This window comes from Branchiostoma lanceolatum, chromosome 9, assembly GCF_035083965.1.
Source record: "Branchiostoma lanceolatum isolate klBraLanc5 chromosome 9, klBraLanc5.hap2, whole genome shotgun sequence".
Taxonomy (NCBI): Eukaryota; Metazoa; Chordata; class Leptocardii; order Amphioxiformes; family Branchiostomatidae; genus Branchiostoma; species Branchiostoma lanceolatum.
In genome coordinates this window covers 14,139,058-14,157,599 of record NC_089730.1, presented here as the reverse complement: position 1 = coordinate 14,157,599, position 18,542 = coordinate 14,139,058, and the positions used below count along the sequence as shown (strand labels likewise).

Here is an 18,542-nt window from a genome sequence, read left to right as displayed (position 1 = left end):
AGTGTAAATTGGGCCTAAGTGTGATCCATATTCAAACAGAACGCTTTGAATCAATAGCGCTGTTCGCTTTTGTATATCCCACTTCCATGTAATTATAAGCACCCACTAGGATCGCCACCTGAATTGATATGCATCTTGGGGGTAACGTTACCATATTTGACGAATTCATAAGTATGTAAAAGAGCAAATTTCTTTAAAAATTATAATGTAATAAATATTCATAAATATGTTTAACATTTTCATAAATCATTTGGATGATAGGTTGCATGCTATATTGTATGAATATTCATATAAATGTAAATAAGCAAGCTAAAAAGGCCTTGCAAAAAATGTTGTGTTTCCGGTTTTCCGACCGACCGAAGCAAAAACCTGCCAACCCTGGCCTTTTTTTGGTCGGCCGCTAGCAAGGGACAAATTTTCGATATTACATTTGGGCGAAAAAGATTCAAAACAGACTCCTTGTATTCCACACTCTGTTAATAGATGAGGGCTTTGAACAGTTGCTGTAACAGTATATATGTAGATATGTATAGTGGGCATTGTACTTCGTCGTGTCCGCGTGGTGTAGAGGTCTGCGCACTCTGCCTCTCACCACATCTGGTTCAAATTCCGAGTTCGCGCCCGGGCCTGGACATGACTGGAAAAGATGCGCATCGTCCTATCGGAGGGACGTAAAGACGGCGGCCCCGTGTATGAGGGAGCTTTAGTGCGTCAAACCTCTGCACGTAAAAGAACCCAACACACTTATCGAGAAGATCTAGAGTAGGGGTGATCCGGTGTGCTTGGCCAAAAAAAAAACGCGAGCCGTGGCGAAGCCGCATTGCACTACCACTAGCTACTTGAAAAAGCATTATGCTTCACCTCAATTGAGTATGCCTGCTTTACCTTACTTACTTCTTTGTTCGGCTTATTGGTATACTTGTGCCTGTAAAATGTATTTCTGTACAGGATGTTGAAAGTACCAGTGTCTGATGCATTTCAGTTTTACATTGGTAGCTAAAATGTATTTGTTCGAACGCTTCACGATCAGCCGAAGAAAAGAGAATCCCTACCTACTGACCCTAATTTTCCAAGGGCCGTAACTGGAAACACAACATTTTTTCCTAGACCTAATCAACCATCCTGTACTATCTAAATGATTGTTAATTTCCAAGATCCCTTGGTGGAAAGTCCAATAGTGTACAGCCGATGCTACCAGGTATATCACAGTGCCGTCGTGGCGTACGTGTGTCCATTCTTGTACCGCCGTTTTTCCTTAGGGATGACAGAGTGGTCGATAGCCTTCGCCACCTCACTTTTCTTGGCGTCTTCGTCATCAGCCTGTTCTTCTAGACACTTCAGCAGGAGCTGTAGTTTCACAGTCATATTGTCTGTCAGGAAATGCAGAGCGTAGATGATCAGTAATGAAGAGCTGATAGCAATCTATCGCTTATGCAAATACATTTTCACCAATTAACAAGGTTAGTCCCCATTCCGTGTGACTATTTGCCGGTAGTATTATTTGAGCTGGTATTTTTTTCGATATCATAATAAAGCGATTTACAGAGACAACTAAAGATACTCAAAGCTTTTTCATCTAAACATCATGTCCTATTTTATGATAGCATAAAAACATCAAAGCAGGTCTCGTTTGCGAAACCTTACTTGTAACTAGCTTTAAACGTTCCTAATAGACAAATTTCCAAACTCTGACGGTAGCCTCTACCAGGCTCCAAAGGCGGATGGAAAGAGTAGTTTTTGGCCCAATAGACGCTAAAGGAAGTTGTTTGGCTAGGTATGCGTATATTTCCAGGCGTCTATAGATGTCACTTTTGTCAAGTGCCACGTATACCATTTCATCACACTCTACAGATGCAGATACCTGTATCATATTATTGGAATCGAAAAAGTGGTACGAAAGATCTACCAGTGGCATGAAACAAAACCCCACATTACCTATGCAGTTCTGGAGCCATGCAGGTTTCTGGACGCGCACGAGCCAGTAGACCGGAAGTCCAGTGGCAGTGATACCGAGGCCTGTCGCCATGGCGATGGGCGAGGAATAGCCAGACATCGTTACCATGGCAACACAGCAGGCGGCAAACACGATCGGGATCCACACAGGGTACTGTGAAAATGCATTGAAAAGGAAGACGTTTCTGTCAATACCTTTTCTGCACTGTAACGGTGCGCCTAAGTGACTGGAAGTACGTGGTTGCTGTCCCTGGTGCTGGAATTCTTTCAACTGATTTTATCAACAACGGGATGGTCGCCAGCGGGATGTGCACGCGCCGTAGCCTTTTGATAAGAAAGTTATCCGTTCCAAGACTAAAATCAATTCAAATAATGTCTTGTTCAGTTCAGTAAACATCCTGTCGCTTCTTATGCCAAGTCAATGCTTAACAAATTTGCCACAATTCATCGTCATCATTGTTACCCCCATATGGCCCAGTAGGAGCAAAGTAGGGAAGTAGTTCTATTCTAGCATTTACTAGCGGTGTGCCTCATGCTACCACGCTGCCTATGTAGGAGGGTAACTGGAGGCACCACATTTGCTGGTAAAAATAAGGGCGTGAAATTGTGACGTCCAGGAAAGTGATAAAAAGATACTTCACCTACCCGTACGGGCCTGTGTCGGTAGGGCTGCTTGTAACGGAGCCAGGGGATGGCCAGGGCAGACATCCCGATAAACAACCACCGCACGGAGCTCAGGAACGTGATGAGCTGGGACACGTCACTCACGGCCAGCATGCCCAGGGAGATAGGACACTAGGGTAGACATACAACACGCGTACGTTACTAACGCGTCACTCACGGCCAGCATGGCCAGGGAGATAGGGCACTAGGGTAAACATACAGCACGTCACTAACACGTCAGAATACGTCACTTACAAGTCACTAACGGCCAACATTCGCAGGGCAATAGGAACTGTAAATTGTCTCTAACACGTCACCCAAAATGTCTATATGGCGAAATGGAACACTGAGACACTGTGCAGTTGATTAAATGATCTCCATGACTGACCAGTAGAATGATGGCCGGCATTGGTGTACACTTGGTCACGTGAAGCGTCTTCAGGATGGTGGGCAGGGTGCCGTCCCGTGCGCCTGCGTACATCACACTGCGGTACGGCAGGTTCAGCTTGGTTAGTCACGAAAACACGCACACGCACTCATCACACACATAGAGACACACTTTCTTACAGACACGCACGCACATGCACACGCCCGCGCACACATACACACAGGTACATTCACACGCTCACGCACGCACGCACACACACACACACACACACACACACTACTGTTATTGTGCATTTTTTTGTACATATAGACTACAGCTACGGTTTCCTAAGCCTTACCGTGATGTTGCCAGGAAGATCCCGTTAGCGACCCCGACACATGAGATCAGCACGGCTATGGGGACCGTCCAGCCCAGAGAACCCATGGCGCTTTTAGCAAAGGTCTGTAACGGTGACGTTCAACAGAAGATATCAAGACCACAACAGGTCATTTCGTTGATACATTTCAACATATCACATGTATATGCAGGAGGTACTTCATAACATGCATGGATTTACCTCTGTCCGGTTGTGGCTATTACTATCATGTGCTCCGGAGATACATTATACATTATTGTTTGTGTTAAAGATAGACAAACAAACATAAATAAACAAACAAAAACATACCACAGCCACTGCAGACGAGTCGATGACGTCCTGAGCGGACATGACGATGTGATAGGCGAAGATGGTCAGCAGGTACATGGCTATCACCACCACCTCCCCGATGATCATGGCGCGTGGCATCGTCCTGGGGATGGAGAAGGAGAAGATGAAATATAGAAAGAGGAGAAGGAGAAAAAGAAGGGGAGGAAAATTGTGTCAGATGAGGTTTTATAAAGATTCCAAGCTAGCCACGCTGTTTATCGGATCTATAAGCTACACAATCATGTACAATTAACGATACGCTGCAACATTATAATAACAGCATTCATTCGGTTTCGGATAAAGTAAAGATTGCGGTGTGGAAACAGCTGCAGGGAAACGACCGATCTGTGCAGTGATGTGTAAGTATAAGAACTTACTTCTCAGGCCTATGGATCTCCTCCGTAACGGTGTTGAGGTAAAACCTGGAGGAAAAGTGAAATTCAGAACAACTTATGCTACTGCTATGTTCCATTATGATGGGTTCATATGCATACTTTTAAAGAGACTCTTTACTTCAAGAGCCATCTACCACTAAAACATCACGACCATAGCATGTCCAGAACATGAGATGTCACAACCAGACGTACCGGTACAGTACCGTAAAAACTGGTAAGGAGACCCATCATCGACCTTGACCTTTTTTTTTCCAACACCTACCCACGTACCAAATATCATAAAGATCCATCCACATATTTTCGAGTTATCCTGTCCACAATCACACACGCACACACACACATACACACGCGCACACACACACACACACACACACAGACACAATAGTTAGAATTGTGTGTCAGCGTCAAGTGCAAGAATATAGAGTCGCCATAATTATCTTACCTGGAGAAAACAAGAAGTCTGTCGTCACACACACACGCACACACACACACACACACACACACATACATACACACAAACAAACGGCACCAAAAACATAACCTTCCTGGCGAAGATAATAAAACAGGGCAGTGGGATAAACGTAACTGAGATGAATAAGTCCCTTACCATCCTGCATAGGCGAACATCCCGCTGTAGAACGCCTGCGAAAGTTTGCTCGGATCCAGCGGCGGACCTTCAAACGTGAAATTCTTTAGCGTGCCTTTTCCTGAGTGGATGTTAAAGGTAGATGTAATGTATATAGAAAAAAAGACACACCATTGAAGCATTTCTGCCTTGGATAGTGATTACATTTTTATTATCGTTCCATGTGAAGTCTTCTTCAACCCTTCATGATAGCTGAAATTTCTGTTATTATCGGAAGTCTTTAGTGTTCGTCATTGCAGAATCATTCCAAGACGAAAGTGTCAAATCCGTAACATTTCTGTCAACACCTCGAGCTCTTTCGAGGATCTATGTTGCTATCGTACGTGGTATTTACTCACCGAACCAAACATCAAGTAACCCTGCAAAGATGATCAGGCCCAGTCCCGCCACTTTGCCCACGGCGCAGAAGTCCTGCACTTTGGTGGCCCAGCTCAGGCGGAAACAGTTCACAAACGTCAGGAGAACTGGGGGGAATTGTCGGGGGAGGATTAGTCTAAACATCGTTTTATCGGTTGGCAAAATGAGATAACGGAGGTTTGTTCCCTTCTACAACTAAGCGAGGTGTACATTTATACACACGGTTGACACGGATGGAGCTAGTTTACTTCCATTTAAGTATCATGAACTTAATTCATTTAGAAAATTGTTGTCATTTCGTAAACAGATATTACTGGCGCGTTTCCATGAGATATGAAAACCGGAAGTTCTGCTGCAATACCTAAAAAAGTTGCTAAGTGGACAAAATCTAATCATTTTGAGGACTAATCAAGACCTTCCCACATACCAAATATGAAAATAATCTATCCAGGCATCTTCGAGTTATCGTGTTGACAGAGGGACACACACACACACACACACACACACACACACACACACACACACACACACATCTCGTACACACACACACACGCGCGCGCGCACACACACACACACGAACGCTGACCAAAACATAACTTTCTTTGCGAAGGTAATCATAAAATCGTATCTAGACACGCCATCACTCTGGAATTAGCAGTTAAGTATTGGTACTTAACCCCAAACACACCTTTACACACCACGAGCGATTTCTTACAGGTGTAAAAGGGAAACCCGAGTGGTATAAACATAGACTCCTTTCTCCACTAATGACCTCTAACCTATCATTTCGTGCTGGCACTCCACCTATAATTATATAATTGACGTAAACAAATCTCAATGCCGCTGGGTGCACAGCGGTGCTAGCTCTTGTCCTGGTATGTGGTTACACTATGTAGTCGTAAATTAAACTGTGGTTGGAATCAACGTCGACAACGACCAAAAAGAAGTTAAGCTTTCGTTGCCAATTCTTGGTGCATATTTTCATAGTTAATGACTTTTGATCTCACGTGTGACCTCCTAATACTACCAAGGTAGTGTTTAAGCCCCAAGGCGTTGTTTCAGTCAGGTAGAAAAAAGGGGGGCAAGAAAGGTCGACACATCTTCCATGTTGTCACTCTCTCAAATCATACCAAGCTATACTGAGTGACGGGAGATAGGATCACCATGAATGCCACCTGTAATTTCAGAAATATTTCACTGGGATCGTCGATGTGATCGAGGAGTTTTCCGATAAAATAGGACGTCCGGTATAACGTCCTATCAGTGAGGAAGATCTGATAGCTGAATTGCAAGCAGGGCTCGAACATATTTTAGTGTCCTATTCTTTAGTTATACACCATATATTTTCCTTGTTTTGTATGTATGGAAAATGAATGACGTTTAGAATACACGGCGTTCACATATCTGTATTCGAGCTATTTTCGGCCCATTTCCGCTTTCTTGTCAGTCCTTATTTTCCTTAACGGCTATTTTGGTGTACTCCGTTTGTACTGTTTTCGTAGCTTAGTCATGTTGCACTGTGCTAAGCCTGTAATATTTTCATAGCTTAGTCGTTCTAATCCTACTTAAACCCCTGTGCGACACCTTGTTATGTTGACCTACTTCCGTTTACAAATTCTGGGATTTTGCCTCAATGAGGTAAGCGTCGGTTTTCGTCTTGTCCTGTAACATTTCTTTCTGGTGATTTTCAACATCACAATTGAAATTTCACTTGTGTATGACTGCATTTATAACACATACATGTTCTAAAACGGCCCTGAAATCACTGAATTACATTCCCACTGACACTGGAGACTAACTAACTAACTGACCGACAGTGAAAGGAGCAGCTGGCCGCACATTTCATAGATATAACAGATGTTTATACCTTTAATGGAATCAAGTATCTTGTCTGTGCGTCTGTCTGAAATTGCACACTGACAATGCAGCATTGTGCATTTTCCACACCCTAGGTACATCGTATGGTCAGATTAAGGGCCATGGTGTAGCAACAACCTGTTAGCAACATTTCGTTTTCGATCATGTATCATCTACAGTATCTATGTACATGCTGCAGTGCTTGAGATTGTGTAAATCATATTTCTTTGTGGATTTGTTTACCTTCTACACATACTATATTATGAAACCTTCATTATCACTCGTACATACCTATGATAGCGGCAGCTAACAAATCAACGGATAAGGTGGGCGGTTCGCAGTACTCGAAGAACGGTTTGACACAGTAGGTGGCGGCTGTTCTACAGATGACGGCTATCACAGCAGGCCGGATGATGATCATCTGCGTCCACAGTCGCAGGAAGGCTAGGATCGGTCCGAACGCTTCTTTTATATAGGCGTAGTCGCCGCCGCACCTCTGAATGGTCGTGCCGAGCTCGATGTAACTCAGAGCTCCCAGCAAAGTGATGACGCCACATATACTCCACACGATCATGGCGGTGCCGACGGACCCGGAGTTGATCAGGATGCCCTTGGGGGATATGAAGATACCGCCGCCGATGGTACAACCGACCACGATGTTCATGGCTTTGAAAACCCCTATGTTGCGCCTCAAGGCGACGGGTTTCTCCAACTCCACGAACTGCCTGGTGACTGCCTCCTTCGTGGTCGGGAGACGGTGTTTTCGACGTGCGCCGACCGACAGCATGGTTAATGCAGGGAGTTGTGTTTGTTAACGTTCCAAAACCTCACGCACACATACAAGTCTCCAAAATGTCCTTCGGGCAGGACGGAAGACTAACCACAAATCCCGCTGTGTCTTTAGGTAGTATTCGTGTCACAGGTGACGCCCAGACAACCAACGCACTGCAGTGCTTGGTATTGGTGGAACTGTGATCAGTCCTTGTCTTACCTTGATTTCTTGACGTTTGCACCACAAGGACACTTAAGGACGTGGGACCACAGCAGTCCGTCCCTGGGACTAGTGGCTGTAACACCTGGGGGCACAGAAAAACTAGTCCTGCGGGTTGCACTGACGTCACACTGCCTTGAACAGGTTTGCTGAACCGTGACAGCCGATGAGCTGACTTTTAAAATACCACGAATCTGTGTGTTATACAATCTCCAAGCAGATGTGCGCGTGTCTTGTTTTTCATGTCTTCTGCAACATGTTTTATGTTTTTTCCAGAGGTGTGCGTCTATTCGTGTGTGTGTGTGTGTGTGTGTGTGTGTATGTATTTGTGTCTGTAGTGTATGTTTTTGTGTACATTGTATGTGTCTTTGTGTGTATGTTTATGTGTGTGTATGTTTGTAGTGTATGTTTATGTGTGTGTGTATGTTTGTAGTGTATGTTTATGTGTGTGTGTGTGTGTGTGTGTGTGTGTGTGTGTGTGTGTGTGTGTGTGTGTGTGTGTGTGTACGTGTGTGTGTGTGTACGTGTGTAAATGTGTGTTGGCCGTTGGGTTCTTTAATATCCAGAGGTCTAACGTCTGCGGCTCACCCAAGAACATTCAATTCAACCCACAAGTCGGCGGCTTTGGCTGTTTTATTGTCTCATTGCCAACACCATGCACATTCCAGTATACAAAAGATAAGAGATTACAGTGAGAACTTTAACTAGTCTATTTGTCATCGGACAAAGAACATCGTCAACTTAAAGTTTCTCACAACAAATTCGTTGTTACAAAAATTCATCTTACTTGTGTGATCACCATTAGAGACAAATATTGTCAGTGTAGTGCAGGCTAGAAATGACTGTCTTCGCTATCCCTTTGATTAACTCAGACGACATATCAGTTGATGCCGCTGTGGATCCAGTCCAGGTATTTGGCCACCATGGTGTACAGTCCGAGCTGACCGGGTCGGCCGCAGCCCTGGTCCGTTCCCGTGCTGACCACCCCGGCCAGGTGCCATCGGTCCCTTCCGCCGCTCCTGCGGGAGACCATGAAGGGTCCGCCCGAGTCGCCGGGGCAGGCGTCCCGCCCTCCCGCGAGGTCTCCAGCGCAGAACATACGGGAGGTGTAGTGTGAGGTGGGTCGGCCCGCTGCCTCCATGGCCCGCTCACACGTGCCGTGGGACTGGACTGGGAGGGAGATCTGCTGGAGGATCTGGGCGGTGGGCGCCGCGTCTCCAAGACGACCCCACCCGACAACGGTGCCGGTCGTGCCTGCCTCGCTCATCCTCAGCCCTGAAACATACAACAGTTTTCTAAACTTTGTATGTCTTTCTATAAAACATGCATTTTTTTAAGCATCATCGTAGTTGTAATGTTTGACACGTCATTACTTGAGCTGAGGCTGAATTGTCGTGTCGTGTCGCACAGAACGTAGCAAAAAGACGACAAAACCAACAAGAGTCATACATCTGCTTGGAGATAAATATTGCTGTACCTTGCCGCACGTTTGGGGGTAGGCACACGGGCCTGACCCACGGCCCCAGCACGACTGTGTCTCGCAGCTCTAACATCGCTATGTCGTAATCAAAGACGTCACTGAAACGGTCGTAGTCCTGGTGGATGTACGCCTTCCTCACCGGTACGTACTGCACATGCGCGGTCTTTGACGTACCAGGCAGGGACCTTTCGGTTAGACCTGCAGTGGAGGTGGATTTGTGAGTGATTATCTTGATCTAATTTGATATATATAAAAAGTTGTACGATAACAAAAACAACGTGAATAATCTAGTTCGTTAACAGTCTAGTTGATAAGCTGATAAGATAATTCAAATATCATCGATTTAACAGATTCTAATAGGTACAACAAACCCTAGACTAAGTTTTGAAAAGAAAAGAAACGTACCTAAACCTACAACGATGTCGGTGTCCATGTTGCCATTTCGATACACTTCTCCCGTGATGCAGTGCGCGGCGGTCACGACCCATCTTGATTTCAGTAGAGAAGCGCCACAGAAATATTTCTTGTTTCCCTGCACGCAGAAACGAGAAATTGCTAACGTTACAGTAACCTTACATGTAGCACATACTGTAAAGAATCTGTAGGTTCTTATCCATCAATCATATTTTGTCGTTAGTTAGACTGGCCCATACTTTGATGTTGACAAATATGGATTCTTTTATCTTAACTTACATCTCCTTATTTCTTTATCCCAGACCTTCAATTATTGGTATGTTAGAATTCTAATTCTCATCTACAACTAAAAATTGCATAGTGTTCAAATACAGGGATACCGATACTGAGTCTATATGTCTATACCTGTTCTGTCATCAAAAACAGAGCTGCTTGCCACGGCCAGGCTCCTTTCTTCGAGTCGACGCCTCCATCGATGCGCGAGCGGGGTCTGTCCCTCCCTCCCACAGGGACGACCCCCGCAGGGAAGTGGAGATGACGCGTGCGCGTACGAGTCACCCTCTTTGGCACGACACCACAGTCCGTGACGTCAGACGGCTCCTCCCGGGGCTCCTCGGTGGGTGGGGGGTTAGCTGGCGGAGTTGGTGTTGTCACATCTTGTTGGGGTGTTGACGACTCCACTGATGCAGAAGAGGCTGTTGTGACTTCTAGGGAACGAGATTTGAAAAGCGAAAGTTCCCATGCAGTACCATTGAAAGTCACTAGGGGGCCCAAAATCCAGAAAATACATCCAGGCATTCTTGAGTTATCGTCCCGTAGACTTTCACATTCCTGTGCAATTCCTAGAATTCTTGCAAACTGCACACAATATATATACCAATTTGGCTCGCCCCTGAGGCGTCGCCCAAAACGGACATATCAAAGTGCTTCTTTCGTCTTGTAAATTCTGAAGACATGTTGTATGTGTATAGTTTAATTGGCGTTGTTTATTACTGTCTATTACTTCTACATGTATTTTCATGTCAATTTTCAGAAGAAGACGCCGGAAGTTACCTCACCTGTTGGAATAGTAGGGAGTGTTGACGTCTCTACTGACACTGGAACAGCTGTCGTCGATTCTATAGAACAAATGTACATTGCAGCAAGGTTATAATTAGGAATAAAAAAACAACACCAGTGCCGCACTTTTATCTGTTAAAACTTAGAGAGAGTTTGCACTCGCTTTGTGGCGTTCTGTGACGCACTTCGACTTAAATCATCGCGTTAAAAATAGACAATGATGGATAAACAGTCCATACATGATTCTCCAGTCGTACGAATACTGACTACTCAATGCGTTTGCCAATGCGCACACCTTAGAGGGTCCGAAAAAGGTTGTCCCACCTGCTGGAAGGAAACTCCTGACCCACGTCGTGAGGCTGGAGACGTTCGTGTAGAACCCATAGCCTCTGCCGTCACATACCGGAGACACGCCCCAACTCACAAGCCCGGCCAGAATCCATCTCTGGGACCTTTCAAAGGGAACACGAACAATTCACATTGTCGGTACAGTAGTGAGATTGAACTATTAGTTTGCATTGGTTCTACCTGCATGTATTTTGCTTGTATGAATGACCCATTGGCAAGAAAATAACAAGCACAACGTGAAAGACATTCCGAAACGCTTAAGAGACACACGAAAACAAGGTGAACCCACACGTCTGCTTGAAGATTACCTGTCCTCCTTCTTGACGTGCTTGACGACGAACGGTCCCCCGGAGTCCCCCTTGCAAGCGTCCCGGGGCCCTCCACGGTCCCGGCCCCGGTGTCCCGCACAGAACATCCTGTCCGTGTACGACAGGGCCTGTTCGGATTTGCTGGTACTAATTTCGCGCAGGCACTCGCCATCGCTGCGTATGGGCAACTTCACCTGCTGAAGGACCTTGGCGGGCCTCCGTGACCTTGATGACGTGAGACCCCAGCCGGTCACGTAACCAGCTTTCTCGCCTCTGAATTTTTCAACTTAAGGAAAAGATAGACAAGACAAAAAATTAGATATGGAAGTAAGTTCTGAGGCATTCGACATACATTGTTCTTTCTGATTGGTCGAGACCTCCCAGTCAATCAGGTTTCGATTCCAAAAGTCTGCACATTTGATGTCTACGAGCAAGAACACAATACAGACGTACGGAAGCTACCATTGGTCAATTCGCCTAAACCAATCAGTGTCGCACAAACCAATCGTTGCTTTTAACGACAGTACCTCCAGACAAACCCTGTTCTGGCGCAAACCATTGGAGCCACATCCTTATTGGTCGATTCTTCCTAGCCAATCAGCGATTAGTTGTAATGGCGGTACCTTTGATGTCTCCTGGCAAGCACGCCGTCCTGACGTAAGGTCCCAACGTCACCGGACGTGACAGGCGGATCATGGCGATGTCGTAGTCGTAATCACGGCGCTCGTCGTCGTAGCTGGGGTATACGTGGAGCTCTCGGATTCCGAAGTCTTGTACTTCGTTGCCAAGATGTTTGTCACTACGTGTCAACAACCCTGTGATAAACGGCTACAATTTTAGTTCGTTCGTATTAATGGCATCATTACGAGGCCTGAACTATTATTACCGTGATGTTGTGACTTCATAAATACATGATGAAAATCAACTTATATTTTGACAATTTCAATTCGTAAGCGTGTTGGAAAGCGTCTACTTGTTCCAAAGATGAAACGGACATGGAGGGATACAATGGAATTTGACGATCGCTATGGTGACTGTATGTTTGCACTCAACTGAAAAAGATATCAGTGTTATAGCACACTATGAAACAAATGGATGAGAAACACGACATTGATTGTGACAAGCTCACCCAAATATATCCTGAACTCGGCGATGTTTCTGTCGGGTGGGAAGCAGTGTGCCGCTGACATGACCCACTCCCTGTCCACCAACACTCCTCCACAGTGGAATATACTCTGAAACAGAGACATCTTAGAACCACAGTGATGGCTACAAATGATGAGAGGGAAAATGAATGAAGCAATATTTGAAAAGGCCCTCGTTCGAAGACTAAACAAGGATAACACAAAAGCGTTGCGCTCTACGAATGATTGTAAATGAAGCGATTGTAACCTAACGCTTCGGAAAGTGTCAGTGATCGTCATTTCAATGCTTCGGTTAATTTCGCAACGGCTCTTATTGGGAAGGAAGTCATTAGTTCCATACAACCATTACTACTGTTAGCAATGAATGGTAAAGACATGTCTTATCTTAGATGATTTCCATTGGTCACTTCTCTTCGTAGGAAAATTGACGCGTCTAGGTTTGGAAATACTAATAAAATGTTATAGTTATTTTGCTGACCTTCCATCCGCTTCTACCTCCGTCACCAACAAAGATGGCGGCTTGCCATGGCCAAGCTCCAGGCCTTGCGGGCACCCCGCCTATGATTCTGCCTGAGATCGGGGGAGTTGTCCGCCCTGATACGCCACACAGCGAATAGTCTGGACAAGTAGGCATCAGAAAATATCAAAGTCGTATCATATTGCATTCAATAACCTCCGTTAACAATAATCCGCCGGGTTACATAAATCCGCCACTTTGAAAACCAATGGGTTTGAGAGATCTCTAGTGCAGCACCACCCACAGCTTAGATATAAAGGAGTGCATTATACAGGGGGACGTTGGGTTGGAGATCTGTTTGGACGTATCTCTTCAAGATGGCGGAATTATGTACCCTGGTGGAATTATGTTAGTAGATGTTACATACTGTGACTCGTATTGAAGGTTTTTGTGGTGTAAATGACAATAATTGAACAAGCTTGTTGGTCTCTACGGTCATCTATGAGACGATGGAATACTGTGTGTGGAGTTACCGATGCTGTTGTTAGTCATCTTCGATATTAGCCACTCCAAAGTCAAGAAGTTCTTTAAGACGAAGAAATGCTCTCTTGGAGGATCAGAGGCGATTTTCCGGAGCTGTGACTTGACGATGTTCTTCCCTACACCGATGCAGAACATTTCGACGTCCTCGTCCTCTCGTAACTTCTCCGCCTCTACCGAAGGGTCGCCTCCCATGTTGTGAACCCCTGAAACATCGTAGACATGTTTGTTTCCACACCAAGACTCATCAACTAATCAACTATATCAATAGAGGTTTATTACTAACTTTCTACTTACAACGTTCCAGTGATTACCATTGCAGTCGTACAACACGTTTACAAGTGCTCTTGCGAGACTCTGCGAGATGATATCTAATCTCGCGAGGTTCAGCGAGATGTCCTCAAAATCCTTCTCTGGCGCATCTTTTGTATGTACTCCTACTCACCATCCGTGATGAGAATAACCGCCTGTTTGGCCTTCCGTTCTGGAGAGGCTTGCTTGCTGACGACCAACATGTTCTCCCTCAGGAACTTCAGAGCCTCCCTCGTGTTCGTGCCTCTGTCTGCCATAAACGATATATCAATCAATCAATCAATAACTTTTGTAATACATGTACTAGAATTACAATACCATATCGTCTGTAGCCATTCTAAAGGTGCAGCGGGAGGTCAGTCATTTAACACTGTAGGATAGTCAAACTGGGATATATACAGTATGTTACACAAACATGTAGGTTTTAACACCAGTTTCTTGAGATTATAGTTGAAGGATTGATAACATACTTATTTCCTTGGATAGGCCAGACCAGTCGACATTGTCAAGGTAATCTTGTGCGTCTTGGATGGACAGGACCTCATGTGTGAAGAATAGCACCTTTGGTTTGGACGCGAACGCGATGGCACCAACTCGAGTTCCGCCAGGAAGAGCAGATACTCCAACCTACCAGAAAGGAAAAAGGTCTAAATTCAAAGTTTATGGCACAGATTTAAAGATACGTATGTTTGAATCTTGGGTGCAGTTTAAACATAGCACACACATACACACAGCAAAGATAAGCACGTACATTAAGATAAAGACCCAACAACATTAACCTTCTCCCTGCTACCTAACCTGGTAACCAGTACAAATGTGGTACCAAACGGCTACCTTAGCATGCTGAAAGTTAAATTAACTTGGACGGGGGCGCTAAAGACTTCTAAGCAGCTTTGACCCGTTATCAAAATCACGTGTCTGTGAGGTCACGTGTCCGATATAGTGGGGCTGTTATCCTGATTGCGCATGCGCATCTTACTTCACCAATATTCAATAAAGAGAGAAACATACTCTAACGGTTGTATGGAAAAAATGCTTACCTTCCCAATGAGAGCCTTTGCGAAATTAACCGAAGCATTGAAATGACGATCGCCGACACTCTCCGAAGCGTCGAAGACGATGTATAGATCCAGTCCGTTGGGGTTGTTTGTGTCGAGGAACCTGGCTCTGGACCCCCTGCAGTTGTCCCGGTTGTTTCTATCCACCTGGCTGGAGCAGGACGCATACGCCAGGGCGTCCAGCCTCATACCGAAGTTTGCCGCAACATCCGGGACAGTGTCGAAGTCGTTTGGCCCTATATGCGGAAAGTTCAAGTTTATCTGGTGACATCATAGTTAAGTTAAAATCCTCCCACACCATAATTGATGTATAGGGCGGTGCCCATCCCCGTTTCATAGCCCTGGGCCACACTGGCAGTGGAGTGTGTTTAACTTCCATACTGTTTCAGAAGTATGTACCATTTTATAAAGTCTTTGGTATGACTCAATGCGCCTCTTGTCCAGAAGTGTCCTAACCCGGGGCTTGAACCCGAGCCTTCTGGTCCAAGTAATTTGAACCAGATGTGGCAAGTACCAGAAGCGCAGACCACTACACCACAGGGACACTCCCCGGTGACGTCATGTACAACTGAACTCAATAGATATTGATGTACCTAAATCTTGACAAAGAACCTTAAACTTCCTCCTCCAGGATCGATCCTTCAACAGAACATATGCACAGAACAAAAGAACAATAGAAAATTGTACAACAGAACTCCCTTGTTGTACCGACAACTTTACTCAGAACTTTAAACTATGAATTCCTCCCCCTACGATTCTTCCTTATTAAACTTCACTTACCCAAGCATCGCGTGGTTTCTCCCGACCATTCCCCGGACCGCAGACACTTCCTCCTTCGGGACCCGAGCATTTCGTACCCAGGGTTGCAGTGGAAAGTGATGACGTCATAACGATCGTAGCTGTTCCCCGACTTCCTGCCATTGATGGGTGTTGGTAGAACTGGGCAATCCGACTCTAGAATTGCCACAGGAGAAATGAACAAGAGGCGTCGGAAAACAATTGATGAACATCAGCTTTCATCTATCATCATTGCATATAGTGCAGTAAAAGCATTAATTTGCTGTTGACAATGTTCAATTATTATTCACTTCTAGCTCTGGGGGATCGAGGTTTGTTCTTTTCAACGGGTTGCGGGTTCCGACTTTCACAAGCATAACACATAGCGATATAGCAATGCAGGAACTATATATCAATTCATTTCAGTTACCACGCCTAGGTTCGTTTACTTTCTTTACAGCATTCTAAATCTAGTATCCCCGTTCCCTTCCGTCAACTGCGTAGCAAGAACCCACGTCATGATATGGACCATATTTTAAGTTGAACGTACTTTCATCGTCGCAGGTTGTGTCCGTGCCGTTCCAGGTACCGTCCTCTGTACAAGTTCTCTTCGGGGAGCCGTACAGGGTGTACCCGCTGAAGCACGAGAAGTGCACGGTGGACCCGACGGAGGTCCTCGTGCCAACCCGCCGTCCGTTCTCCGGTGATCCTATTCTCGGACACTGAATGGCTTTTGCTGCAATAGATCAGACCGGCACATTTACATGCTGTAGGCGAGTGAACGACCGACAGAATGATCGAGTGTCCGACCGACCAAGTATCCGACTAACCGAAGTACCGACTATGAATGTATACCAGTAAGAGTATGTTATCTTGAATGTAGCTCCATCATAAACATGCTACATGAATGCTAAATAAATAGTCACTAATCACATTTTCTGTCATTGATACAGTGCGATTTAAATGAGCATTCCTCTCCGGAAGTTGGTATCATTTTCTGATAGATTATATTTGTCGGAATACAAATACACCCGACTTTTAGCAAAATTACCTCATCTCAGCTGTCTTTTCCACAATAATCCTTTTATCAATTCATGTACCTCCATACGGACCCGCTTCTGATGTACTAGGCTCTACCAGCCTCCGCAGGTCGCTGGGAAAATAGTAGAAATTGGCCAAATAGAGTATGAAGGGAGTCGGAAAATGTTCTCCCCATAGCCGGCGCGGTTAGTCTGGTGGAGACTACTTATGTACTTGCATGGTCAACTTCGGGCACAATTTTTTAAGGGTCCTCGGGGAATTCGAGACCTCGATCGCTATAAGGTTTGAACTTGTAGATTTAATAAACAATCTGGATTCAAGCATAACAATTTAGTCTGATTAATTATGACACCCGCTTCTGGAGTGGAATGCTCCTTTAACCACAGGAGAATTTATTTTTCGATCACAGCACACTGTACTATAACAATGATTTATCACGGCATGTCAGAGTAGTTTATAATTATCTGCAGTACTCAGCATGTTCGTCGGTTGGAACATTGCCATGCACCTTATTTCCGGTGGTCTGGGTCACACTTCCGCACATCTTCCCAAGCCTAACACTAACAGCTAATCAAATACGCCTCTAATCTTTGCAAGTTAGCTTATTGAAAAACTTTTTAAACAAAAATTGACGGACACTACGTAAATATATATCAAAATCAGCTTCACCATACTTAGAAACATCCCTCAGCTCTTATTTTGAGAATCAAGTCTAAACGTTCTGTCTTGAGAAATACAACACTTCCTACCAGTATACAAGTCTGGAAGAGCGACAATCATCGGTATATATTGAACCCTGAAGTTGCCCCCGTAGCATGATCGCTAACAACGTTAACAGAATCACACGAGTTACTTGGTCATTGGGTAGATTAGAAATGAAAGTAGATGGCATGTATGGTTGTAACCGTTGATACCTCTTTGCGATGTTCCTGTCATTGTGAAGAAGTCACAATGATCACTTAAAGACAGTATCCTTTGTCACTCACCTTCTTCAGCATCTTCGGCTCCAAGCCTGCCAAATGAAGCCACCAGGACAGACAAGAGGAGAAATATGGCCAGCATCGCTACAGCGCTTGTTCACTGTAGCAGTCTCTGCTCTGAACAGCCTCCGTGTAAACAGGAGAGGACTTACACTGGCCACAAGGAAGGAAAAATTGTGCAGCAAGCATGTGGCGGTGTGCCAAGGGCCTGGAACGATTCTTTAGCATCAAAACAACATGTAACATTACATACGCGCCGACAAGGAAGTAAGACTAGCACTGGAACAGCACATGGAGATGCGCCAAGGACTTCTGACCTTAATTTGAATGTCTAAAGTAGGATTTATCTGTGGATAACAGAGGATGAGGAAGTAAAACTGGCGCCAGCACACCACATTTTTGGGACCCGGCCATGTTGATGTTTATACCAGGAGAGGGAACGGAAACAAGAGTTCAAAGATCTCATACCTCCGTGAAATATCTAACGTTTCTCGTATGACTTGTTTAATTGTAGTTCATTAATTATGTAAATAAGGTTTTGATTGACATCTGTTCATTGAATGTACGACGCATTCACGACTGTCCTAACAACGCCCTGAACTTGCAGCCGTAAACCGACCGTACGGGGAATGGGCAGAGGGCGCCCTTGGTGGGACTGCTCACTGACTGTGTTTTTCAAGACAGTACG

The 18,542-nt window shown here is 45.0% G+C and overlaps 2 protein-coding genes across 2 annotated transcripts; both read right to left on the bottom strand.

The window, feature by feature from the left end:
- Positions 1 to 225: 225 nt before the first annotated feature.
- LOC136441942 (cystine/glutamate transporter-like) lies at positions 226 to 8,136 on the bottom strand. The gene is made up of 10 exons (XM_066438505.1): positions 7,236 to 8,136; positions 5,069 to 5,194; positions 4,692 to 4,791; positions 4,067 to 4,111; positions 3,669 to 3,792; positions 3,342 to 3,445; positions 3,005 to 3,101; positions 2,599 to 2,748; positions 1,936 to 2,107; positions 226 to 1,370 (listed from the first exon to the last, which is right to left on the bottom strand). Exons 1-10 carry the CDS (start codon positions 7,729 to 7,731, stop codon positions 1,204 to 1,206), a joined length of 1,581 nt encoding a protein of 526 aa, XP_066294602.1. The 5' UTR covers positions 7,732 to 8,136; the 3' UTR covers positions 226 to 1,203.
- Positions 8,137 to 8,550: 414 nt separating this feature from the next.
- On the bottom strand, positions 8,551 to 18,472 carry LOC136441457 (complement factor B-like). Its single transcript, XM_066437745.1, has 17 exons — positions 17,861 to 18,472; positions 16,384 to 16,569; positions 15,837 to 16,010; positions 15,039 to 15,292; positions 14,469 to 14,625; positions 14,132 to 14,248; positions 13,680 to 13,892; positions 13,168 to 13,307; positions 12,674 to 12,779; positions 12,168 to 12,359; positions 11,545 to 11,830; positions 11,213 to 11,340; positions 10,888 to 10,947; positions 10,235 to 10,536; positions 9,821 to 9,947; positions 9,413 to 9,613; positions 8,551 to 9,210 (listed from the first exon to the last, which is right to left on the bottom strand). The coding sequence occupies exons 1-17, from the start codon at positions 17,934 to 17,936 to the stop codon at positions 8,816 to 8,818; spliced, it is 3,114 nt and encodes a 1,037-aa protein (XP_066293842.1). The 5' UTR covers positions 17,937 to 18,472; the 3' UTR covers positions 8,551 to 8,815.
- Between the last annotated feature and the right edge of the window lie 70 nt (positions 18,473 to 18,542).

Excerpts from the sequence above, each read along its gene's own strand:
- LOC136441457 (XM_066437745.1), bottom strand. The coding sequence starts at position 17,936 with ATGCTGGCCATATTTCTCCTCTTGTCTGTCCTGGTGGCTTCATTTGGC. Across the intron at positions 15,293-15,836 it reads AGAAACCACGCGATGCTTGG|GGCCAAACGACTTCGACACT; the intron begins GTAAGTGAAGTT and ends TTCCGCATATAG. Across the intron at positions 13,308-13,679 it reads GATGACTAACAACAGCATCG|ACTATTCGCTGTGTGGCGTA; the intron begins GTAACTCCACAC and ends CTACTTGTCCAG.
- LOC136441942 (XM_066438505.1), bottom strand. The coding sequence starts at position 7,731 with ATGCTGTCGGTCGGCGCACGTCGAAAACACCGTCTCCCGACCACGAAG. Across the intron at positions 5,195-7,235 it reads GTTAGCTGCCGCTATCATAG|TTCTCCTGACGTTTGTGAAC; the intron begins GTATGTACGAGT and ends AATTCCCCCCAG. Across the intron at positions 2,749-3,004 it reads TGCCGGCCATCATTCTACTG|TGTCCTATCTCCCTGGGCAT; the intron begins GTCAGTCATGGA and ends TGTCTACCCTAG.